The 26,477-nt window shown below is 35.3% G+C and overlaps 2 protein-coding genes and 1 pseudogene across 9 annotated transcripts in view; 1 reads left to right on the plus strand and 2 right to left on the minus strand.

Annotated features, from left to right (window-relative positions):
- Positions 1 to 3,135, plus strand: part of WWP1 (WW domain containing E3 ubiquitin protein ligase 1) — a 134,309-nt gene extending 131,174 nt beyond the window's left edge. For all 6 annotated transcript variants that reach the window (XM_077771292.1, XM_077771290.1, XM_077771295.1 and 3 more), the window contains one exon: positions 1,557 to 3,135. In XM_077771292.1, the coding sequence (XP_077627418.1) occupies positions 1,557 to 1,656 (100 nt within the window). In that variant the 3' untranslated portion in view covers positions 1,657 to 3,135. The remainder of the gene's footprint in view (positions 1 to 1,556) is intronic.
- On the minus strand, positions 333 to 432 carry LOC144237669 (U6 spliceosomal RNA; annotated as a pseudogene).
- A 4,766-nt stretch (positions 3,136 to 7,901) lies between the features above and the next one.
- RMDN1 (regulator of microtubule dynamics 1) overlaps positions 7,902 to 26,477 on the minus strand; it is a 51,026-nt gene continuing 32,450 nt past the window's right edge. For 2 of the 3 annotated variants that reach the window (XM_077771296.1, XM_077771298.1), the window contains exons 5-10: positions 16,255 to 16,344; positions 13,131 to 13,186; positions 11,577 to 11,664; positions 10,327 to 10,357; positions 8,383 to 8,516; positions 7,902 to 8,040 (exon numbers count right to left, since the gene is read on the minus strand). In XM_077771296.1, the coding sequence (XP_077627422.1) occupies positions 7,990 to 8,040; positions 8,383 to 8,516; positions 10,327 to 10,357; positions 11,577 to 11,664; positions 13,131 to 13,186; positions 16,255 to 16,344 (450 nt within the window). In that variant the 3' untranslated portion in view covers positions 7,902 to 7,989. The remainder of the gene's footprint in view (positions 8,041 to 8,382; positions 8,517 to 10,326; positions 10,358 to 11,576; positions 11,665 to 13,130; positions 13,187 to 16,254; positions 16,345 to 26,477) is intronic. The other variant, XM_077771297.1, reaches the window with a different exon arrangement.

The following is a 26,477-nucleotide window of genomic DNA, read 5'->3' on the forward strand; positions in this document are numbered from 1 at the left end:
GAAGAAACTAGTCAATCATAGTGAAGTAAAGGCTAAAATGAAATAAAAAGAGCTTATAGAGAGGAGAATTATTAAGTCTGTGTAAGATGCTCAAGGAGAATTGGAGGAAGTTGCAGCATTTGGACTGATTCTTAGTGAATTAATATTTTCACAGGCAGATAAGGGTATTTGCTATCATGGGAGAGCCATAAGAGCGTGTTTTAAGACAGAAGCATGTGATATGCTGGGACAACATTAAATAAATTGTTGGGGGGGGGGGGGTGNGGAGGCTTCCTTCACCCATACCTTCAATCCACAGTAATTAGAAAAACAAAAGTTTTTGTTTTTGTTTTAACAGAAGACTTCGTGAATTTGTGTTGTCATTCTTGTGCAGGGGCCATGCTAACCTCTGTACAGTTCCAATTTTAGAATACATGCTGGCGGACCAAGCACAACAAAGGTTTTTTTAAACTGGCATGTCTTTTTTAGGAAAGTACCTCTGGCAGTGATGTAATAAGGGTAGATGGGTTGTGGACAAGTCAGAAAAAAAAGAATGCAAGATCAGTAGGCAGGAAATTTTGAAGGTCCATATAAGAGAGGTTGGGGAAGTGTAGATATACAAGAATATAGTTGCAACAGAAACGATCTGGATGGAAGAGATATAGACTCAGTAAAGAAAGAATTTGACAAAGGCCATACTTGAAAGATGTAAGAACTAGAAAGTGACTGGTTGTCTTAATAGAAGACTATTTTTTTCTTGACCTCAGTTATCAGTGTGCCTTGAAACATGAGGACGGGGGTGTAGGGGAGAGAAGGTACATGTTCTGCTTAATTGCTGCCATTGATAGATTTAACTTTTCATACAAAGAGAATAAAATTGTGTTCTAGACCATTTTAACTGGCTGCCTTGTTGGAAAACTTCTAAAGGATCTTGATTATTAGGTTTCCTGACACTTAGTAGGAGTGGGGACAAGGGCAGATGGGGAGTGGTAGAAGGGAACCTAGATAATCTATAGAAATCTTCCATATGAGAAAATGAAAATATAGAATGGTTTTACTTACATTAGAGCTATTTCACTAAAACCTTGGACCCTCCCTCCCGCCAAGTCTTAATCCAGCTAAACGCAGCAGGGAATTCTTTTAAGTATGGAAGGAATGAAAACACTAAAGTATGTATTTGTTTACTGGCTATCTCCACCCTCAGAATGTAAGTTCCGTGAGAATAGGGACTTTAGGGTTTCATCCTTCTGTCACCAGCTCTTGGACAAAATATGAGACATAAAACCGATTGTTAATAACCGGTAAGTGAATGAAAGAAATGGACTTTTAAAAACCCAAGAGAAGTTAGAGGGACTTGTGACAACTTGTAATGCCAGTTTTTCTGGGAAATGTTAAAATATTTTTATGAGTAAGAAACCTGTATATGTTAATATAGTAGTAAATTTTTAGAAAACTTTTGGCAAAATTTTTAGATCTCTTCTATCCATTTGGTTTGTCAAATGTGCTTTAAAAAATATTGTAATGGAACTCTTTTCAGAGTTTTTATTGAAAACACATCTGTTTTTGTTTTTGTTCAGTTTTAATCGCTTGGATCTACCACCATATAAGAGTTATGAACAACTAAAGGAAAAACTTCTTTTTGCAATAGAAGAGACAGAGGGATTTGGACAAGAATGAATGTGGCTTCTTGTCTTGGAGGAGCTCTTGCATTTAAATACCCCAGCCAAGAAAAATTGCACAGATAGTGTATATAAGCTGTTCATTCTGTACAGTGAATTTTCTGAACCTCTCAAAGTATAAATGTTTTCCGTTCTTCCACAGAAATATGCAAAACAGTTCATCCTTTTCTACTTTATTTATTGTTTCCTTGAATTGACTGAATAGGAAAAAGATCATCCTTAAATTTTGAAGCAAGCAAGAGACTTTATTAAAAATAAGTATATATCTATATAAGCATATATGATAGTAGCTCTAGTTTTATAGAGCTCTGGGTATATTAAACATGACAGCCGTTCATTCAAAAATAATCTGGATTTGCTTTACTTTGTTTCTGTTATCCAGAGAAAAAAGAAAAAATTGCTTCATGATCTTCTCCCTTACTTAACACCTCCTGAGGGTGTTTAGTTGCATGGCTGTTCAGAAAGGTATTAAGGGCTTAGGCCAAATCTTACTTTGAGTATGTTAAAAAAATGCTGCTGGCTTTTCTGAAGACAGGCATTTGAACCTGTCAATTTGTTTTAAATAAATATAATAGTTGAAAATTTTCCCTCTTTGCTACGTCACTAATAAAAGTAATGAATGAAACCCTAACTTAAATGTAAGTCCCACACTAGATCGAAAGCCATTTAGTTTAGTTTATCCTAGAGATTGGAAAGAATTCATTAAGCAGCAAAGAGGTTTGTTTACATGTTTACTTTGGGATGCTAGGTATTTGTGGAGTTAAAAAGAATCAGGTACTTATGTACTTTTGTTTTTAAATCGGTGATGTTCTTTAACTTTAATTCATAGTAAATTGATGCGGTTTGATACTTAGGAACATATAATAAGGTAATGTGAACATTTTTGCTTTTGTGTTCAAAGTTTTGGTTTTATAAAACTGGATGGACTGAAGAGTTGTATAAGCATTTGAACACTCAAATGAGTCTATTTTCTATTAGTGTTCGAATATCTTCATTCCTCTTAAATTCATGAAAATTTTATGATCTGAATTATATAAGCATATTAAAAAATCTTTTAGTTCCCCACCTCCCTTTTTACACAGATCATTATTTTTGTCCTAATAACTTTTTAATTTTTCATTATCAAGGGCATTTGATGAACTACAAAGATGTATAACAAATTAAAACCTGATGTGAATGATATTAATGCTATTTTAGCAAACTGGGCTTCCTTACTAATACAGAAATTTTAATTTCCATTTGTATCATTTCAATATGCAGTGTAAATTTCATTAAGTTTTTTATAACCATGGAACTGACATCTTACAATGTTATGTGTAACATATTTAACCGCTAAGTACATATGGAAAATACTAGCATACAATTTAATTTCCCTAAACAATGTTGGTTTTGCCAAAATTTTATTTTTCTACATATTAGATTGTGTTCTGCACTTCAAAGTTCATAGTAAAGATGAAATAAAGGCAGTGATCCACTATGTTGAATAGACTCCTTTCCCAAATCCTAATCTGACACTGGCTATTTTGAAGCATAAAGAATTAAAAACAAATACTAACGTACATGACATTGTGTGACCAATCTTCAAAAGGGCTAAATTACACCATAGAAAGCACCACTGCTGAATGAATTTTGCCATGAGAGAAGTTCTCGAACATCAGTCAGTGGAGGTATGTGATAATACCATTTAGCAGATTTGACTGAAGACAGGAGGCTTTCAGGGTGCTGATCCCCTCTCCTTGCTTCAGGTAAGAAATTATATTAGATGAGGCTACACAGAACCCACAAAGACCAAACCAGCTTTCTGAAGAAAGCTATTTGGGACAGAACTCATTAGGGCCTTCTACCTTTCATACCCAATTACATAAATCCAGGGCTAGAGGCAGGATTTATTACGTCTTGATTTATATATTCAGTGGCAGTGAGAGAAACCAAAGATGTAGGCCACCTCTCACCTTCTCCCCTGTCTTCCCATCCAGTCCTGTGCTGCACTAGACAGGCTCACTATCCCTGAAATGAAGAAAGCAGGCAAAAGCAAGGAGGCTCAGAGACAAATTCATATTTCATTTAAGCAACATTTACTAGCACCACCAAACTGAGCCTAGTGAATGGGTCACAGTCCAACAGTTTCTTTAATCAGACTAGCTATCTATCTTCCAAGGAAAGCAGCTACAAGTGTATTGTTTTTAGTACTTCCTAGACAGTTAAAGCTGGAAGAGTTAATAAACCTTTCATGCCTTACAGTCTTCAGTTAACCACGCCCCTCTTATCTTCAAAACTGGAGACGGTGGTACGTGTCAAAGTACCATTAGGCAATTTGGCTTTTGTTAAGAATGATCCCTGACTAGTAAGTTGCATCTGGACTGGGAAATCTCCAGATATTTGGTAGGAAAACATACATACCTTTGGATTTCCCAGAGATACCAGTAACTGCATGTCCCTTATGAGGTCCCTGAGCTGTCACCTGGGGAGATGATGGTTCCTGAAACTGTGTGGATGCTCTGCTACACAGACTGCTGCTGTAAGGTCGTTTTCTGAAAGGTAAGGAGTCTAAACATTGACCTGCTGACTAGCTGTGGTTCCTATCCTGTAGCCTTCCGAGTAAACGGGTGCCAATGAAGCCTTTTGCAGACTTTGAGTCTGAGTGTTTGGTTTAACTTAAGAAGATCCCCTGGTGGAACCTGCAGAAGCAAAAAAAAAATCTTCTGGTTGAAATATGTAGATGAGAAAACAGGTCTTATAACACTCCCAAGTTTTCTTAATCTGTTGAACTTAAAAGCCCAACTTAAGGTATTAACTGGGGATTTGGTCTGTCTCAAGGGAAAAGCCCAGACCATATCGGAGCAGCTTACGAAGGCTCCTTTGTACTGAGTGTATTCTCCTCAGTCACAGGACAAAACACTGTTTGTTCACTGGTCTCAGAAGGCAATGCAATGGACCAGAACAGGGCATTCATTAAAATGGCTTAATGACCCCTGCCAAAGTAATCCACCCCTCCTATTTTTTTCTTTCCAAAAATGCCCAGGCGCACAGTCCAAAGTAAGTCCAAAGGCACACCATTTCATGGTGAATGCCACATGAAAGCAAAAAAATAAAAATAAAAAAAATACCCTCCCATATAATGCAGTACCAAAAACATACACATCAAAAAGTGGGATCTCCTAAATTCCAAAATTTTTCTCCCTACTTTCAGCCAAGAACTCAGACAATACCATAAAACTATTTACTGAGAAAGTAAATCCTTTACCTATTCTCTTCCTCACAACTCCATAAGGTTGGTGTGTTTTTGCTTTTTCTTTGTTGTAGTGATGCTTGTAGGTAAGAGTGCATCTGAAAGAAGTCATTTTTATGAAGTCCGTAGCTAGTTCATAGTCTATGATTAAATGGGAAAATTTTGCTGACGGGTTGACAGAGCTTTCAGATTTCTTATAGAGTAGCCACTTTTCAAATCCAGATTTATTCTCAATCTTCAAAAGGAAAGTAACATATCCACAAGAAGAGGTAATTATAATCACCCATAGCCCATGTCTCCAATAGTTTTAGAAGATAATACCGCAAATATCTGTTCACATGCATGTGGGGAAATAAGCATCTCAAACTAGCAATCACGTCTGGAACACACACAAGAACACTTAAGTGGGGACTGAACAGGAGAGAATAAATGGGGTCCTAAGGTTTTCCCCCAAAAGTAGTAGTAGGTCTCACTGTGGGTGAGGAAATGCCAAGAACCACTGAAAAACCTGGTGAATCAGACTCCTGGAAGTCAAAAGGTAGAGACAAAGTACACACAATCAGAATCTTAGGAACCGTACCACATCTTAGAGAAAGGACCTTATCCCTTATTATTAGAAGATAATAGCTCTATAAATTAGGACCCAGGAACCGCACTCCTGGGTACAGATATAACTTGTACCGAACGTTCATAGGAGCCAAAGATTGGAAACAGCCTAAATGCCCTTCAGTGAATGGTTAAATAAATGGGTACACCAAACACAGTGAAATATAATCAACAGTACAAAGGAATCAACTACTGACTAGATTTAGATGAATCTTAAAGGAATTAGGTCAAGTGAAAAAAGCCAATTCTCAAAAGATCACATACACTATGATTCCATTTTATAACATTCTTGAAATGACAAAATTATAAAGGACAGATTAGTGGTTGCCAGGATTAGGGATGGTGGTAGGGAGAGAAGGTGGATGGGTGTGATCACAGAATGATAGCACTAGAGTTCTTATGATTTGGTGGAACAGTTCAATAGATTGTAGTGTCAGCTAAAAATCTACATGGGACATAATTACATAGAACACACATACACAGGTGAGCGCATTTTGAAGTGAAATCTGAATCAGGTCTGTGGGCTACACCAATTTCCTGGTTTTGATATTATAGTTCTGTTACCTCTGGGACTGCTGTGCCTCCCCCCCCCAACTTTCTATGAATCTATTATGATTTCAAAGCAAAAATTTTTAACAGTGCTATAAAATATCAGACCCCCCTCTCCCAAAAGGCTTTGTTACTGAAAGACCTTCCTTCTCATTTCACAAAAACTACTTAACGGAAATTATCCTTGAACGAATCAAAATCCCTCACTTTGCATTTGATTACTTAGTACAGCTGGTAAACACACACACACACCTTCAGAAAGTACTGAAAGTCCCTCTAATGAGAAAATTTCAGATGAAAATGCTCAAAACAAAAAATTTAACACACTATACTGATATGAGTTAAATATAAATAGATACAAAAAATCCAAATTAGAAATTTGAAAACTCAGAACTGGACCAACTACATGAAAATGTGAAATGCCTGCTGACTGGAATCAGGAGAAGAGACGGAAGAAAAAGAAACATCTGAGAAGGAATGTATCAGAGGAAGAAAACAAGGAACATGGAAGGGATAAGGGACATGGAAGACACAAATTCAAACAGCCAAGAAAATGAAACAAAGAAGTAAAAAGAAAAATCAGATAAGTATAAAAAAAATTCGGCAAAGATCTTCCATATAATTAAATCGCTGACAAAAAGGTGGAAAAGTGGTTGTCAAAGTGTGCTAAGGAAATCTTCAATAAGGGACAATGGAAGAGGACTGGCCTCTTCAAAAAGTCAATGAATGATGTGAGAAAAAAATAAGATGGGAGAACTGTTCTAGATTTTTAAAAACTAAGGCAGAAAATCAGATGCAATGTATGATTGATTAGATCATCATTTTAAAAGTGTAAGACATTCTGGGACATTAAGAAAATCTGAATATAGCTGGATATTAGATGTTAAAAGAATTACTGGTAACTTTTTGTTGTGATAATGGGTTTTTGTTTAAACGATCTCCTTATTCTGAGACAACGCATGCTGAAATAGCTAGGGATGGAATATGTTGTCTACAATTCCAAAACTTTAGAAATATGTAAATATATGAATATATACACAAATAAGTAAAATATAGCAAAAGATTAGCAACTGGAGATGAAGTTCTCAAGTTTGAACCTACACACATATCCTGGTTATATCCAGGATAACACAGAAACAGTCCAAACCCACAGAGTTCACCGTAACAATATAATTCCTAAATCCTTTGGGGAAAACCCACCTACACATTTACTCTTGATTTATCTAAGAAACACTCAAGATCATCCTTTTTACAGAACAGCTCTGCAGTGGTGGCATCCCAGCCTCAAGCTGTACTGTCCTGCCTATTTAAAACCTCTTCATTTTCTATTTCACCTTTGAGTTCTGTGTTCCTTTCACCGCATTAGGGAATAGAATTTGGGTTTTGTCCAGTGACAAAAGTCAGTCCTCCACTTGTAAGTCTGTGTCACGTTAAAAAAAGAAACCACTCCCATTTTTCATCCTCTCCTGACTCGAGTTTTTTCCTTATGCGGGTTGGTTCCAAGATCCATCATTTAACTACTTTATACCAAGAACCCTCAACATCCTAATCTCCTAAATTTTCACTGCACCTTCTCTGCAAGATCTCAACTTTGCATCAGTCCAACTGGACAGTGCACTCCTCCATGCCACCTCTTAAACAAAACTTTCTTTTCTTGATCTCCCATCTTCCCTTAGAAGTCTTAGACCACTTTGTGTTGCTGGTGTCCTAAGTGCACAATATCTCTGCCTCTGAACCAGGGAGATGTCATTACCACTCTTAGGGCAATTATTTCTTTTGCCTTGTTACCTGTGAAGAATCTTAGGATTTTGTATATTTACTTTGTTAAATAGTCTCATTAAAGAAACTGAGAAAACAGCCATGGAACACGTTTATGGTTTATTATCTTTGTAATGTGATGAAAAGGCAATGTTGTTTCTTAGATGTGCTTTCTTCTCTGACAAATTCTCATTTCTTGTCACTGAAACCTGTAAGCAACTGAGCAGCTTCTGTCTGTATCTAAAATGGAAAAATACATGTTATAAATAAACAGCACAGCATAGATATCAACTTGTGAAATCCAAGTTCATAAAGTGGGCTATGGTTTGTTTCTAAAAGTTCCCCAAAACCAGGATAGCACATTGTAAAAATAAAATTTAACAGTGACTGGGTAAGACTCTTCCACATTAATATACATCCCTTGCCTTTTGTTTTAGAAATCTTATTTGACCTATCATGCATGCCAAACAGGAATAGGCAGCAAGAATTTAGATAAATTATGTTTTTAAAGAAGCTCTTATTTCATGTTTAATAGTGCCTTGATAGAAACCTATCTGCCTTAATTTATTGGAGATGTGTTACCTGTTTATCCTCCTCTGTGTGTGCTGGATAGTCCTTGGCTTTCATTAGCCAGAAGGCAGCAAGCTTTTTGTTGTGTAACTTCAAATATGTCTTTCCTAAAAGAAGCAAGTTTTTGCTGTAGAAGTTTGGATCCACTGTACAGAAGAAAGAAGAATTTATTTCAGATGACATACTATTGCTATTTTAAAGACTTAATTTTTTCAGTCTAAATTCCAATAATAAATTTGTGTGGTCAATAAAAGATGAGGCTAACTGGAATTCCCTTTTGTTCAACTATTCCTATCTCAGAAAAATACTAGTTAAGTATCATTCATTCAGTGTCTATTATATGATGGGAGAAGTAACAGGTAAAAAGAGCCTGGGCGGAGCTTCTAAACCAGAGACGTCCACAGAGAAAGGCTGCTCGGGAGAACTGACCTGTAGAGTGAAACCTGGAGGATGACTGTAATCACTGAGGACTGTTTTAGCTCCATAAGACGTGACCCTGTGTTTTTCCAACACCCCAAACCCTCAGTCTTCTAAGGCTCTGTTTCTACTTGGCAGTTATGCCTCTAAATCCCTCTGAGGAAATTTTATTCCCAAACTCATATTCATCATCTATAGAACTACCACCATAACAGGTTATCAGTGGAAGACAGTAACAGCCTATCGGAATGTATTACTGACCCAGTTTACATTCAGACTCAATTCTTTACAAGAAATTTTTTTTAAAAAATGCTTTACTGGGGCGCCTGGGTGGCTTAGTCGGTTAAGCGCCCGACTTTCGCTTAGGTCATGATCTCGCGGTTCGCGGGTTCAAGCCGCGCGTCGGGCTCTGTGCTGACTGCCAGCTCGGAGCCTGGAGCCTGTTTCAGTCTGTGAGTCCCTCTTTCTCTGACCCTCCCCTGCTCACGCTGTCTCTCTCTCTCTCCTAGAAATAAAACATTTAAAAAAAATAGAAATAAAAAAAAAATGCTTTGCGGTCATAAAAGCATCTGAACAAGTCCATAAGAGTAGGCTCTCTAATATAGTCTTTAATATTCTTATGATTAAATTTTATAGAAATAAAATGACAGTGGTCTTTTTGGTGTATTTGGTAACATATGCTTTATATCCTTTACTCTTCTAGTTTGTGCTATTAATATTAAAAAGGAAAAACTTAGGATGGGCTGGTGTCAGTTTTGTAGGGCTGGCCATTTATTCAAATCAAGAGTGACATGAAACTCTTCACAAAAGAAGACAATATCTGCAACAAAACAAAAACTGGCCTCGTTTAAAAACAAGACTTCTTATTTAAGTGCTACCTGAAAGTTGCTAAGAAAGTAAATCTTGGGGGGAAAAAATGACTTTAAATGTTTTTGTAATGTGACAGTCATTAACTGGACTTACTGTAATCATTTACAACATATACAAATATTGAATCCTTATGCTCTACACCTGAAACTAATGTAATATGTCAATTATGTCTCAAAAAATTTTTAAACATTTAAATAAATAAATAAATAAATGTTCCTAATCAGCTGTATAATATTGAATAAGACAGCTAACATGTCAAAGCCTCCTCTCAAAATGAAGGCTGAATTACATCAAAAAAAGGACCATTCCAGAACTGCAGCTCTAAATTCAGTAGCAACCTACTTCTTACTCTGGTGATCTTTACTGAATAAAGACTAAAAAAATTTTGATAAGCTCTAGTGCAAAGAGTAGTATTATGACCTGACTTCAGCTCAGGTCATCATCTCACAGTTCATGAAAACGTTTGAGCCCTGCAGTGGACTCTCTGCTCACAGCTCAGAGCCTGGAGCCTGCTTCAGATTCTGTATCTCCCTCTCTTTGCCCCTCCCTGGCTCGCACTCACTCTCAAAAATAAACAAACATTAAAAAATGATAAGTAAACATTTCTGTTACATAATAAAGCATTTCTACAATTTTAACTGTATTAGTATGAGAAATTAAAAATGTTACCTTGCTCTGCCCTGTGAAAGTAGCCTAACGCCTGTTAAAAACACAACCCAAACATAATGAAAAGGATTATAACACAATCAATATTAAAAACATATTTTTTCAAAAGTCAGGAAGTAGATTAAAACATCTACAGGTCATTGACAGTGAGAGCTAACAAAGCAAAACTGAACATATTATTAAATCATCAGAGCACAGATTATAGTATATGGACCACTTCTAGTAATAACCTGACTGCTGTTCAGAACTTGTACCAACCCAACATCAAGTGCAGAAGGGAAAAAACATCATATGCAACTGAGCTATTCTGATCTTTCTCTTCTTAAATCATAATAGTCACTACCAGTAAAAACTTGATAAAATCAAAAGCTAAATTTACTCAGTGGTATACAGGTTGTACCAATAAATTTTTACAAGTCCTTTATTACTGAAATTCCCACATAAAATGCTATTGTGAGTCTGAAACTTAGTTCCTTTTGTTCCATTTCAGCTGTTTTAATAATGTATTAATTGATTTCTTAGAAACATAATTTGTTATAGGAGAGCTGACAGTTATTTTCTTAGAATACATTCTTTTTAATAACAATATTTCCCAACTATGTTCTAATTATTCAACTAAATATTTTTACATCAATTTCTACAGTATAACTTCCCAGATGAAAAAAATTGCTCCTTGTTATGGTACAGATACTATGGAAGCTTTTCCAGTGGTCTTATCTTTTTACTCTGAAAATTTTAGTGATGTTAACTCAAAATGTTTGCCCACAAATCCTTCAAATTTTATTTTTAACAAGAAAACAAAAGGCCTTGAAATATAAGAGTATGAACTTTTCAACTCCACTTTTTTTAAAAAGTTGTAATTACTCTTTATACAAATCACTGCTTTCTTCTCCAGGTAAATGACTGGTAGTGTGTAGAACACGTACCTAAAACATGCTGAGCAACAGCTACTGAATTTCTTGTTCTATTTTATGACTTTTATATGGTATACATTTCAAATAGAAAATGATAAATTTTAGCCATGAGCTATTATAGTTAACAACACACCAGAGGCATCAGGCACTCACCTAAAGAAAAAAAACCACTCACCAGTCATAGATTATAAGTATTAAGCCTTTGTGATAAGACAGTTGCATTGGATGGTTAGAAACGTGCTCAAATGCCTCACTGATCAGAGCTCCAGATCTGGACACTGCAGAATGGCACTGCAGTTAAGAAATCAGTACTAACTTAACAAAGGGACAGCACACTACCTCCTCATAGGTCGAGCTAGGAGGAGTTGCAAACAGCATTTTAGCAATTCTTCTTTGATACCAAGGCATTTCAGCAAATGTATAACACCTATAGAGAAATAAAATAACATATATACATCTGAAATGCACCTTTTTCTCTTAAGATAACTAAGCATCTTAATATATAAAACATGTCTTCTCCTGTTGTATGTTTAAACAATGTGTACTTTACATAATTAATATCCAGTAGCTTAATATTCCTACTAAATTACCCAGAGACTGATTTATATTGCTCCATCAATTAGGGTATATTTTGTGATGATTAATACAAATAGTAAGCAATAGTACTAGTAATGATAACACAGCATTCATCATTAAGTGCTCACTTTGTTTTAGGTGCTAGGTGATTATCTCTCATCCACTCCTTACAAGTACTAAATGAGTCTGGATCATTACCCCTATTTTTTGCATAAGAAAGACTCAGAGAAGTTTTAAAAAAATGACAAAACCATGGGGCCTTTGGGTGGCTCAGGTCATGATCTCACTGGTCATGTGTTCAAGCCCCATGTCGGTCTCTGTGCTGACAGCTTGGAGCCTGGAACCTGCTTCGGATTCTGTGTCTCCCTCTCTCTCTGCCCCTCCCCCAGCTCACGCTCTCTCAAAAAAGTTTAAAAAAAAAAAATGACAAAACCAAATATGATATGCATAAGTAACAATAGCAGAAAACAACTTAAGTCTGCCAATTTTAAAAGAGTGAGGCAAATGATTAACATCCAAAGATCTTGACAATTTTCTGATAGAAGCAGGGAAAAAAGTGCTAGATCTCTGACTATGGTCTCAACTCCTTGAGGTAGACTTGTATCTCATTCATGTTTACTCCCTAGCATCTGACTTAGTGACTGTCTCCATTATCATTAGTCCTTTGTAAGTGTTTTGTTAGTTTAATACGGCCCTGAAGGATATTTAACTTTTTAACAGAGTGTGATATAAAGTTGTTTACACCAAAAAGAAGACAATAAAATATTCAGATCTGCAGACTACACCCAAAGAAAACATGGCAAACCTGTCTCAAGAAAAACTCTTAAATCAGCAAGCATTTAAACAGACTGGTGTATGTTCATGCCAGCAAAATAATGTTATACATTAGATAAATGGAAATATACTGAAAGTCACAATTATATTGTTGTTCAGGTGAATCAGACTGTATTTTATACACCTTGAAGATGCAAAGACCCTCTTAGGGCATCAAAATGTATGCTATATATAATTACATTAATCTAATTTCATTTGGTCTGGTAAGAATAATCTTTCCCAACAAAAGGAATTTCAAAGTCTAGTGAGAAGTTTTAATGCCTTTTTCATCTTAATATTTGCTTCTAAATGATCTGAATAACAACGGTTAACACAATTACAAATTTAGTACTTTCTAATAATGCATCACAACTGCTAGTTAATATAATGAATTAAATACTCATGAATGTCAAAAACTTTTAAATATTTTATATCTTGCTTCATATACTACAAAATAAGATCATACGAAATACCAGTGAAATATTTACTTAAGAAATTACTTACCAAATACCCATAAGGTGAATGGAGGTAGCATCTTTTGGGTTCAGTTCAATTGCTTTCTAACAAGTAAAAGAAGGTAAATCATATCTGTGTTCTAAACACAAATAATGCTTGTGTTTCAGCAAACATAAAGCCATGATTTAAAAAAAAAATGGCAACCCTGAATTTCAATCCTTCTAGAATAATCAATATCAGCTTTTTCCCTCTTGATTTTTTAATTTGGTTAAGTTCATTTCAATGCACTGTTAATGACTTCTATTAAAGTTTCTGTTTTATATAGTTTGGCAATAAATCCGGATAGGATTTATCAATATGAGAAAATTCATGAAATCTGTATATCAATCTCATTTTGAAAACAATCTATAGTTCTCAATGTTTCTTCTAAATTAGAAGAAAAATAAATAAGGAAGTTCTTTTTGGCAAGTTCTATATGAATACTGGATGAAATAGCATTCTTTCCTAAAATAAGAAAAAAGTACATAATAATTTTACCAAGTCTCTTCCTGTATTTATATTTTATTCAACCTCCCCATTTATCCTTAAAAAAGGAAAAATGCTAGTCACAGAATTTATTAGTAAAATAATTATATGCAGTGTAAAATACACTGAAAAAGTTTCCCTAATTTCTATTTACTATGTGAAAGTCTTATGTAAATTAATGTAAAGCATAAACTACAGAACTTTAACCAAACTATTCCTTCTTTTTTCAACTATTCTGTTGAAAGCTACTAAGACCATCTCAGATTAATGTTAATCCTATTAAAAATAAAAGACCATTTTTAAAAAATTGAGACCTTCTATCTTATGCTTTGCTGTAAACCCACATTTTCACTTTCAGTTAGTAATTGTGAGATACACATTTTAAAATATTTGTAACTGTTTACCAGTGTGAACTCTGAAGCTAGACTGCCAGAGTTCAAATCACAGCTCAATGACTTCTACCTTTTTGACCTTGACAAGTTCTCTCTTCTTCCCATGCCTGAGTTTGCTGTTTTATAGAATTGAGAGAATAATATACCTAGGGGAATTTAATTTTCTTATGGAAGGGGTTGACAGGGACTACTCCTTAAGTAAACTCTTTCTTTTATAATTTTTCCTGTCATTAAAGTGTTTTCCAAAACCATCCAAAGATAGGGGTGCTTGGCTGCCTCAGTCAGTGGAGCATGCAACTCTTGATCTTGAGGGCTGTGAGTTCAAGCCCAACGTTCGGTGTAGAGATTGCTTAAAATAGAATCTTTTATTTTTCATTTTTTAATGTTTTATTTATTTCTGAGAGAGAGACAGCATGAGCAGGGGAGGGTCAGATAGAGAAGGAGATAACAGAAATCTGAAGCAGGCTCCAGGCTCTGAGATAGCTGTCAACACAGAGCCCGATGCGGGGCTCAAACCCACAAACCATGAGATCATGACCTGAGCCGAAGCCAGACGCTTAACTGACTGAGCCACCCAGGCGCCCCTAAAATAAAATCTTTAAAACAACAACAGCAATCCAAAGATAGTAATTCCTTCTGGCTTTAGATATAATAATGGAATTAGATATAATAGTATAAATGATCTTTTTAGTATGTAAATACTAAACATTATCATTTTTTAAATATACTTAACACATACATGTATGAAACTTGCAAAGCATTGGTTTTTTTAAAAATATAGCCTTTTCTGGGGCGCCTAGGTGGATCAGTTGGTTAAGCACCCAACTTCGGCTCAGGTCATGATCTCGCAGTCTGTGCGTTCGAGCCTGACATCAGGCTCTCTGTGGACAGCTCAGAGCCTGAAGCCTGTTTCAGATTCTGTGTCTCCCTCTCTCTCTGCCCCTCCTCAGCTTGTGCTTTGTCTCTAAAAAAAAATTTTTTTTAAATATATAGACTTTATCTGTTTCCATTAATATAATTTTCTGCAATTTTTCATTTTTCATATTGAAGTTATTTGCCACATATGTCTACATCCTATGGCACAAAATAATTTAGGCAATTTATGTAATGCTACTGAGCAAATTATGACATTTTATTGAATCTAAGATACTATGAAAGTTACTATGTATTATTATGTGTACCACTAAAAAGAAAAAAGCACTGGCAATTATTAGATATCATTGACTATAATAATGTAATCTGATTTCAAAGTTCTTAAAATGTGAAAAATGTTGCATATTATTAAATGGGAATATATACACTTATATGCAGACACACACATATATACTATTGATTCCTGAATAAAAAGCTAGGTATCCTTTACTAGTCCAATGTTCCTTTCTACTACCCATTATATAAACTAGGAATTGAGACTATAACTATAAAATTCAGAAAGGCTATTAAACAACTTATCTAACATTCTCCCCATGTAGGTTTTTCATCATATTCTCTCCCTTTGTATTTTTGCAATGGTCTAAAATATCAAAAGACAAAAAAATATGCTGGGATTTTAGTGTTTCTTGGGAGATTTTTGTTTAGTTTTGTTTAGGACAATGAGGTAGTGTTTACGCCCATCATGAAATATACAAACTTCTAGAGAATATCTGACATCTAAAGAGCTTCCTATAAAATAAGTAACTGGAAATTTTAAAACACAAAATACACACACACAGATAATACTGTTAACAGTACTATTCTATTGGGAGGGGTTTGTCAATTGTGTTAGATTGTTAGACAAGACCACACCTCTGGGCATTCAGGATCTTGTATAGCTCCGTCCCACAAACTCTTGTCTTGGCCATATGACTAGTTTCGGTCCACAGGACTTTACCAAGTGTGATACGAAACAGAAGCCTGATAAGTCTGCACACTGGAATTTTACCTTAGAATGCTCATTCTTAGAAACCAGCTACCATGCTGTAAAGAAGCTTGGGCTAAACTACTAAATAATATAAAGAAAAGTGGAGAGAAACTGTTACTTAATAGGCTATCTTGTGCATTCCTGTCCCAGCTGAAGACAGAGTTGAACGCAGCTGTCTAAATGACCTCAGCTATACCAAACAGATCAAAGCACTACTACAGAATAAACCCACAAAAATTTGAGAAATAAGCTGTCACTGCTCTAGGCCTTTAAGTTTTAGGGGGCTTGCTATACAACAACAGATAAGTGAAACAGAAATTTATTCAAAAAGTAATGACTCAAAATTCATCAGTACCTCAAAATGCTCCTTGATAATGTAAGCATTTGCAATTTTAGCCTTGATGCCTTCATAATCTCCAACATCACTAATACAGATTGCATACCACTAAAGAAAGAAAAAGACATGTAAGAATAATAATACTCCGTAATATTCCATTCAATACAAGAAAAAAACATTTATTCTTCAATACTCATTCTCATTCAACAAAAAATTTAGTAGTCATAAAAACTGAGTATAATATATGGTCATATACAAAGGAAAGTAGACATGGACCTTAAGGAACTCAAGGACAGGACATGTTTATAGAGAACAAGGTAAAGAATACAGAGCCTAAGGAAGTTTTCAACCCACTGAGCCACCCAGGCGCCCCCTTAAGGAAGTTTTCAATACAATGAGGAGGTAATGACTCATTTTATAACTGAAGAATAAACTTTTAAATATTTTCAGTGGAATAACTACCATTTTATTTTCTTATCCTCTTTTCTACGAGCTGCCTCATGTCCCACATCTGCACTGTTCTAGTAATAAGAGCCACATTTGTCAATTGTGATGTTGCTCCCATAGCTACAGATGGGACAACACACCCAAACTGAGACAATCTGAGTTTTATCCCTAAGGACTAAATCCAAAATATCCAAGCTTCATAAATTCAAGCAGTGTAGAAAGTCACACGACTTAGACTGAGAAAAAAGAGTTTGCAGAGAGAAAGATCTGCAGGTAACAGCAAAGAGAAAAGACAAACCTCAGAGCAATCGAGCCAGTTTTTCCTGAACCAAAAGCACCCCACGTTTAGGTACTGTGAAAGACAGTAGTTTCTAATAAAAAAATCCCCCCTTTTTGTTTGAGCTTATTTCTGTGGGGTTTTAAGAATTATAACCACAAAGACTTTAACTAAAACTAACTTCTGTTTAAATCTATTCTCTGCCAAAATCTTGGTAAGTTTATTGAAAATTAAAAAGTATAATCTCAAACACAACATACATGTATATGCACACACACACGCGCTCGCGTGTGCACACACACACACACATATGCCCTCTATAGGCTATGCTCACTTAATCTCCACTGAGTTACCCAGCTGCCCAAATCTAACTGACTAGAAGGGTTATACGGGGTTTCAAATTTGCTGTTCTGATCTTCTCCCACATTATCAGGACTGGATAAAAACACCTTCTCTTAATGTATCTCACTATCTTCTATTGCAAAGCAAACGTAAGCTTATGGATGAATGCTAAACATTCTTCCCTGATTAGATTGGCAGTATCTTGAGATTTTTAACATATGTTAAAGATGTATCACAATCACAGCACAATGAGCAGTTATTAACACATGAAATGTTATATCACTTGATGTGGACTATAATTTAAAGATGTATACTACAAACCTTAAAGCAACCACTGAAACAACATGTCACAGAGTTATAGCCATTAAGTCAATGAAATAAAACAGAATCCAAAAAATGATCAATAAAAAAGAAGGAAGAAAAAGAAGATGAACAGATGAAATACAAAGATAGGAAATTTATACCCCAAAATATCATTAATCACATTAAATGTAAATGGTCCAAAACCCCAAAGGAAAAACAGACTGTCAAGCTGGATTAAAATTAAGAAAGACTGAGAGTGATGTAAGTGAAAAAGGCAAAGTAAAGAACTCTAAATTCTGCTTCTCCATAAAAGCACTGAAAACAAAAATGAGCAACGACTATCAAAATCAACTCTTTTTTGGAGCTCTCAAATTAACCTAAAGCTTGCAGTGACCTGAGAATGCTTATTCAAAGTATCAGATTATTCCTAGTGAGAAAAATGAACTTTGTGCTGTTTTATCTTACTCTGGTCCCATCCCACACTCCCAATCTCAGCAGGAGCTGTAAAATAGCCTGCCATTCCTGAGACCAGAGGGAACAGAACAGAGCTCATTCATGGAGAATTGTAATCATTTGTTCTGACCTGTTTGGTGGCTCCCTGGGAGACTGGCCTTGTACTTATTTCACCTAACCTGAAAGGCCCTAGTGATAAAACTATCTCTGGGGTGNTAGACTAATATCTTAGACTGCTGCTGTCTCCAGCAAATAAACTAATGAAAAGCCCGCGAGAAAAGGCTAGGGAAAGAGATGTCCGTAAGGGCTCTTAAAAGGTTGAATAAAGAAAAACCAAAAGAATATTTCATAACATTTGAAAATTATGTTGAATTCAAATTTCAGTGCTCATAAACAAAGCTTTACTAGAACACAGTCATACTCATCACTTCCGCATTGACTGGCTGCTTTTGCTCAACAATGGCATAGTTGAATTGTGATAAGAGATCATATGTGATACTTTAACTGATTCTACCTGCTGCTCCATACACTGCAAATCACAGTGATAGGGTTATAACCTGAAAGCATTTGGAGTGCCACATATATGCCATACCACGATACTTTATTTTTAGTACCAATGCATAGGTCAAAGGAAGATAAAATGGACTTCAAGTGTCATGCTTTGAAAGCATAGTAAAATATGAATTATTTTGTTACTGAATTAAATGGCAAAGCATTTTGCTTATTATGCAGTAACACCACAGCCAAAATCAAAACTAAAACAAAAATTCCAACATATCCCTGAAAATCCAAAAAAGATACACATGTTCAAAAATGTGTGCATGCTTAGGAGAGATCTGAGAAGGCCCTAAGCTTAAGGCTCTTCACAAAGTGAAAGCCAAGGCACAGCTTAAAACTGCCCAGCTAAGGGCTAAAGGTATGTCCCAACACAAACAGAGAGGCCCATGAACAAGACTAGAAAACATTTTGGCTCCAGATATTTTATAAAATGTCTGCCCAATCATTAGGTGACTAGTAAATTGAGAGAGCAGAGACTTCTGTGGTTACATATGACAAAGAATACAGACTTCACAGAATAGAATTTGGCCAGGAAGTTACCTGAACCAGCACCTGGCTGGTTCAGTCAGTTGAGCATGCAACCCTTGATTTTGAGGTTTTGAGTCTGAGCCTCATGTTGGATATGGAGATTACTTAAAAATAAAATCTTAAAAAAAAAAAAAAAAGAAAAACAAATACTAAAAGCATCAACAAATTCTGGGAAAGAAGAAAATCTGATTTCCAGATTTACCATTTTATAATAGTTAACCTGTCCAGTTTTCAACAAAAAATTTACAGGGCATGAAAAACATAAGAATGTATAACCCACATACAGGAGGAAAAAAAAATCAAAGGAAACTATCTGAAGAAGCTCACATGTTGGGCTTCCTATGTTCAACAAGGAGATTATGTCTAAGAACATGTCTACTAAGAACAATGTCTCGACAAATAAGAGAATTATCAACAAAGAGACAGAAATAATAAAATGAAATCAAATAGATACTTTGGAGGTGAAAAAGTACAATAAATGAAATAAAAAAATATACAACATTGAATTAAGGGCTCAACACTGAATTAAGGGCTCAACAGAAGAAAGAATCAGCTAATCTGAAGATATCAGGTCAATTAATATTACACTCTATAAGAGACAGAAAGTAAAAAGAAGGAAGAAAAATAAACACAGTCTCAGAGGCCTGTGAAAAACCGACATATCTACCAAAATACACAGAAGAGGAGAACCAGTAGGAGAGCTGAGAAGAGAAATGGAGTAGAATGAATATTTAAAAACTTACATGCCAAGGGCTTCTATACTTTGATGAAAACAAAGAACCCCAAAGAAGATAAATTTAAGAGATCCACAACCAGAAATAGCAGAATCAAACTGTTAAAAACAAAGAGATGATCTTGAAAAGAGCAGGAGGGAAGTGACTTGTCATGTACAAAGGGTCCTCAATAAGATTAACAGCCAAATCAGAAACCATGGACACCTGCCTTAATCTGCTTGTCCTTTTAGAACAAAACACTAGAGTGGGCAGCTAAAACAAGAGAAATGTTATTACTTATCATTTCTGGAGGCTGGGAAGTCCATGATCAAAATGCTAGCTGACTGTGTCAGAATACAGGGATGGGCGCAGAGACCTATAAAAGCAAAGTTGGTATACTACTGAAATTAAGTTAACATCCAATCTGAACTTGGTTATTACAAATTACGATGTTCTTGGAATTCCTCAGGATAACCATAAAAGTGTAACTCAAGGGGCGCCTGGGTGGATCAGTCAGTTAGGCATCCGACTTCAGTTCAGGTCATGATCTCACAATTCGTGGGTTCGGGCCCCGCATCAGGCTCTGTGCTGACAGCTAGCTCAGAGCCTGGAGCCTGTCTTCAGATTCTGTGTCTCCCTCTCTCTCTGACCCTCCCCTGCTCATGCTTTTCTCTTCCTGTGTCTCTCTCAAAAATAAATAAAAACATTTAAAAATTTTTAAAAAGCATAACTCAAAATATATAGTATAAGAAATAAACGAATGAAAATGGTACAACATAATAAATCTATGGAATAGTAAATAAAGGACACTAATGGAGAACTTAAGAAACAAAAGATCAAAAACAAATAGCAAAATTGCAAAAGAGTTTCTTATTGTCAATTTTTTTGTAAATGAGTTAAACTCTCCAATTAAAGGACAAAGATTAGTAGAATGTATTAAAACACATGATTCAACTATATACTGTCTACAATACAATTTAGATTCAGAGGTATATAGGTTTAAAGTAAAAACAGGGAAGTTTTAGGGCACCTGGGTAGCTTAGTCGGTTAAGCATCAGACTTTGGCTCAGGTCATGATCTCACAGTTTGCGGGTTTAAGCCCTACATCGGGCTCTGTGCTGCAGTTCAGAGTCTGCTTCAAATTTTGTTTCCCTGGTGCTGCAGTTCAGAGTCTGCTTCAAATTTTGTTTCCCTGTCTTTCTACCCCTCCCCAAAATAAATGAACATTTACCAAAGAAACCCGAAAAAACAGGGATGTTTTATCACATAAACCATATTCACAAGAGAGCTGAAGAGATATTAATTAGAATTAGATAATGATCAAATATCAGACAAAATAGACTTTAGGATCGAAATTGTTACATGAGAGACAAAGAAAAACAGTATCAAGGGCACGAGGGTGGCTCAGTCGGTTAAGCGTCCGACTTCAGCTCAGGTCGTGATCTCACGGTTTGGGGATTCGAGCCCCGCATCGGGCTCTGTGCTGACAGCTAACTGGGAGCCTGGAGGCTGTTTCAGATTCTGTGTCTCCCTCGAATCTCTGACCCTCCCCTGCTCATGTTGGCTGTCTCTCTCTCTCTCTCTCTCTCTCAGAAATAAATAAAACATTAAAAAAGAAGAAAAAAAAAGTTTCAAGAACATATAAAAATTATAAACAAGTATATGTATACCGAACAACCGAGCCCCAGAATAAAAAAAGCGACAACTGACAGACTTGGAGGTAGAAAGAGACAATTCAACTATAATGGTTTGGGACTTCAATAATCCACTTCCAAGACTAGATAGAACTAGTCAGAAAAGCAACAAACAGAAGACTCAAACAATACTATATACTAATTAAACCTAGAACACATCTACAGAACACTCTACCCAACACCAGCAGAATATGTATTCTTCTCAATTCACATGGAATATTTTCTAGGATAGACAATATATTAGGCCATAAAAAAGCCTCAAATTTTAAAAGACAGAAACCAAAGTATGTTCTCTGACCACAGTGAAATGAAAATGGAAATTAATAAAAGAAAATTTGGATGATTCACAATTGTCTGGAAATTAAAAAGATACATTCCTAAATAACACATTCAAATAAGAAACACAAGAAACTATTTTAAAGTCCCTAAGAAAAAAACAGCATAACATAACAAAATTTGTGGGATTCAGCAAAGTTGTATTCAGAGGGAAACATAGCTGTAAATGGCAACCTTAAAGAAAGAGATCAAGATAGTGGTTGGGTGGCTCAGTTTGTTAAGCATTCCACTCTTGTTTTTGGCTCAGGTCATGACCCTGCAGTTTGTGGGTTTAGGAGCCCACTTGGGACAAACCTTTCTCTCCCTCTTTTACAACCCCTCCGCTGCTCAAGCTCACATGCTCTTTCTCAAAATAAAATTAAAAAAAATATTTAAAGAAATCAAGTCAATAATCTAACCTCATACCTTAAGAAACTAGAAAAAGAAGGGGCACCTGGGTGGCTCAGTCAGTTGAATGCCCCACTCTTGATTTTGGCTCAGGTCGTGATCAAAGGATTATGGGCTCAAACCCCATGTCAGGCTCCACACTGAGCATGAAGCCTACTTAAGATTCTCTCTCTTCCCCTGCTTTCCTCCCCTGCTCACACACATTCTCTCTAAAATTAAAAACAAACAACAACAACAACAACAAAACCTAGAAAAAGAAGAGCAAATCAACCTAAAGTAAACTGAAGGAAGGGAATAAAAAAGATTAGAGTGGAGAGAAATAAAATAAAAAATAGGAAATATAGAGAAGAGCAGCAAAACCAAGTTAATTCTCTAAAAAGATCAACAAAATTTATAAACCTTTAGCTAGATATAATAAGAGGAAAGAAAGTTAAATTACTAAAATCAGGAATCAAAGAGGACATACATTACTACTGACTTCAGTAATAAATCTAGGAATAAAAAAATTGTATGGCAACAGATTGACCTAGCAAACCTGAAAAAATTCCTAGAAACAACAAACAACTAATTTAAGAATAAACAAAAAATATGAATAAGTGAATAATAATAATACAGAGTTAGTAATGAAAAGAACTTCCAACAAAGCAAAGGCCAGGACCAGATGGCTTCACTAGTGAATTCTACCAAATGTTTAAAAAGAAGTAACACCAAGCTTCTATCAACTCTTCCAAAAAAAAAAAAAAGAAAGAAAGAAAGAAAAAAAACAGATAAAGTGAACATTTCCCTAAGTATCAGTAACATTTCTATACCCTAACAACAAATTTTCTGAAAAAGAAATAGATCCCATTTACAAGAACCTCAAAAACAACCACATAAGAATAAATGTATATAAGAAGGTCAAAGATCTTTACTCTGAAAACTGCAAGACAATGATGAAAGAAATAAAAAAAGATACAAATAAATTAAAAGGTAATCCATATTCATACCCAGGAAGTATTAATATTGTTAAAATGTCATTACCACCAAAAGCCATGTACATATTCAACACAATCCTTATCAAGATACCAGTGGCATTTTTTATAGAATTAGAAAAAAAATACCTAAAATTTAAAGGGAACCACAAAAGACCCTGAATAGCCAAAGAAATCCTGAGAAAGAAGAACAAGCTATATATACTTTATATATATATATATGCATGTAAGTGTAAAATGTAAAACCTGAACAAGCTATATACATTTACACACACACACACACACACACACACACAGCTATCGTCATTAAAACAGCACAGTGCTGGCATAAAAACAAACAAATGGGACAGAACTGAGAACCCAGAAACAAACCCAATAATATACAGTCAAATAATATCTGACAAGGGAGCCCAGAATATTCAATTGAGAAAGGACAGACAACAAAAATGGCACTAGGGTTACTGGATATTCACATGTATAAGAAAAATAACTAGTTACATATCTTACAGCATTCACAAAAATTAACTCAAAATAAGTTGAAGGCTTAAATGTAAAACCTGAAACTAAGAAACTTCTAAAGAAAATAGGAATAAAGCCTCGCTGACATGGGTCTTGGTAACAGTGTTTTGGATATGACACCTAAAGTACAGGCAACAAAATAAAAAATAAACAAGTGGGACTAAATCAAACTAAAAGCTTCAGCACAGGAAAAGAAATCAACAAAATGAAAAGGTCTACCTAATGGGAAAAAAATTTGTAAATTATCTATCTAATAAGGGGTTAATATCTGGATTATAATTCATACAATTACATACAATTCAACAGCAGATGAAAAAAACAGCACAATTAAAAAGTGTGCAGAGGACCTGAACAGACATTGCTCCAAAGATAATACATGAAAGGCCAACAGGTACATCAAAAGATGCTCAACATCAATAGACATTAAGGAAATGCAAATTAGAACAGCAAGAAGGCACACCTCCCATCTGTTAGAATGGCCATCATCAAAAAGAGATGGGGCCCTTGGGTGGCTCCGGTGGTTGAACATCTGACTCTTGATTTCAGCTCAGGTCATCATCTCACAGTCATGGGATTGAGCCCCACGGAACCTGCTTGGGATTCTCTCTTCCTCTCTCTGCCCCTCTCCCTCTCACATGTGCACTGTCTCTCTCAAAATAAATAAACTTTAAAAAAAAAGGATATAAATGCTGGCATGGATGTGGAGAAAACAGAACCCTTATGCACTATTGGTGGGATTCTAAATTGCTATAGCCCCTATGGAAAACAGTATGGAAAATCCTCAAAAAATTAAAAATAGAATTACCATATGATCCATAATTTCTACTTGGGAAATTTATCCCCCAAAATGAAAACAGCTATTTGAAAAGATATTTGCACCACTATGTTCACAGCAGTATTTACAACAGCCAAGACATGGAAACAACCTAAGTACAGATCCAATAGATGATGGATAAAGCAGTTGTATGTGTGTATACATACACACACACACACACACACACACACAATATGAAATATTATTCAGCTATAAAAAACAAGTAAATTCTGCCATTTACAACAATATGGATTCTGAAGGCTTTATGCTAAGTGAAATAAAAGTACTGTATGATTTCACTTATATGTGGAATCTTAACAAAAAAACACAAATCCTAAGACTTGTGGCTACCAGAGGTGGAAGGTGGGAGGAAGAATTGAAAGAAGATGGTCAAAAGGTATAAACTTCTAGTTATAAGGTAAATAAGTACAGCTGAACAACACAAATAAAACTATGTGGATCCATTTATACATGGATTTCTTTTGAGAAATACAGTACAGTACTGTAAATTTATTTACCTTATGATTTTTTTAGTAATACTTTCTTTCCTATAATTTATAGAAAGAATACAGTATATAAAACATACAACATAGAAAATAATGTGTTGATTATTTATGTTATCATTATCCAGTCAACGGGTGATCAGAAGTCACAAATTTTTGGGAAGTTAAAAGTTATATGTGAATTTTCAACTGCACAGGGATCAGCATTCTTTATTGTTCAAGGGTGAACTGTGCTAGGGAATTAATGTACAGCATGAAGACTATAGCTAAACTTGATGTATCATATATAGGAAAGTGATAAGAGAGTTAACCCTAAGAGTTCTCATCACAAGGAAAAAATACTTTTTTTTCTTCTTTCATTTTTACTGCATCTATATTAGAAGATGGATATCAGCCAAACTGACTGTAGCAATCACTTCACAGTATATGCAAATCATCATGCTGTACACCTTAAACTTACACAGTGATGTATGTCAACTCTTTCTCAGTAAAACCAGAGAAAAAAAAGAAAACTAAAGACAAGTGTCTCTTATGATATAAAATTCCTCAATAAAATAATGGTAAGCTAAATTCAGCAGCATATGAAGAGGATTACACAACATGCCCAAGTGGGATTTACCTCAAAATACAAGGTTGGTTCACCATACAAAAATCAATTGATGAAAGATACCACATTAATAAAATGAAGGGGGGAAAACCAACATGATCATCTCAACAAACACAGAAAAAAGCACTTGACAAAATCCAACACACTTTCATAATAAAAACACTCAACAAGCTAGTTGTTGGAAGGAAACTTCCTCAATCCAATTAGGAGCATTTACAGAAAACCCACAGTTAATGTCAGTTAGTGATGAAAGCCTAGCCGCTTTGCTCCTACAATCAGGAACAAGACAAAGATACCTGCTCTTGCCATTTCTTCTCATCAATGTACTAGAAGTTCTGGCCAGGAAAACAGAGCAAGATAAAGAAATAAAAGGTGTCCAGATTGGAAAGAAGAAACTAAAGCTATGCATACATAGATAGTTTATTTATACATGACATGGTCATATACAGAAAAAATCCTAGGGGTGGGGGGAGGTGAGAGGGAAAAAAGGGTGATGGGCATTGAGGAGGGCACTTGTTGGGATGAGCACTGGGTGTTATATGTAAGTGATGAATCATGGGAATACCCCCAAAAGCAAGAGCATAGTGTACACACTGTATGTGAGCCAATTTGACAATAAATTATATTGAAAAAATAAAGTAAAAAATTATTTTATTGATCACACACTGAATATTTTGGCTATACTGGATTAAATTATCAAAATTTATTTTACCTCCTTATTTTTACTTTTTAAAAAGAAAAAAGAAAAATCCTAAACAGGGGCACCTTAGTGGCTCAGTTGGTTGAACG

This window comes from Crocuta crocuta, unplaced genomic scaffold (genome assembly GCF_008692635.1).
Source record: "Crocuta crocuta isolate KB4526 unplaced genomic scaffold, BGI_CrCroc_1.0 scaffold235, whole genome shotgun sequence".
NCBI classification, from domain to species: Eukaryota; Metazoa; Chordata; class Mammalia; order Carnivora; family Hyaenidae; genus Crocuta; species Crocuta crocuta.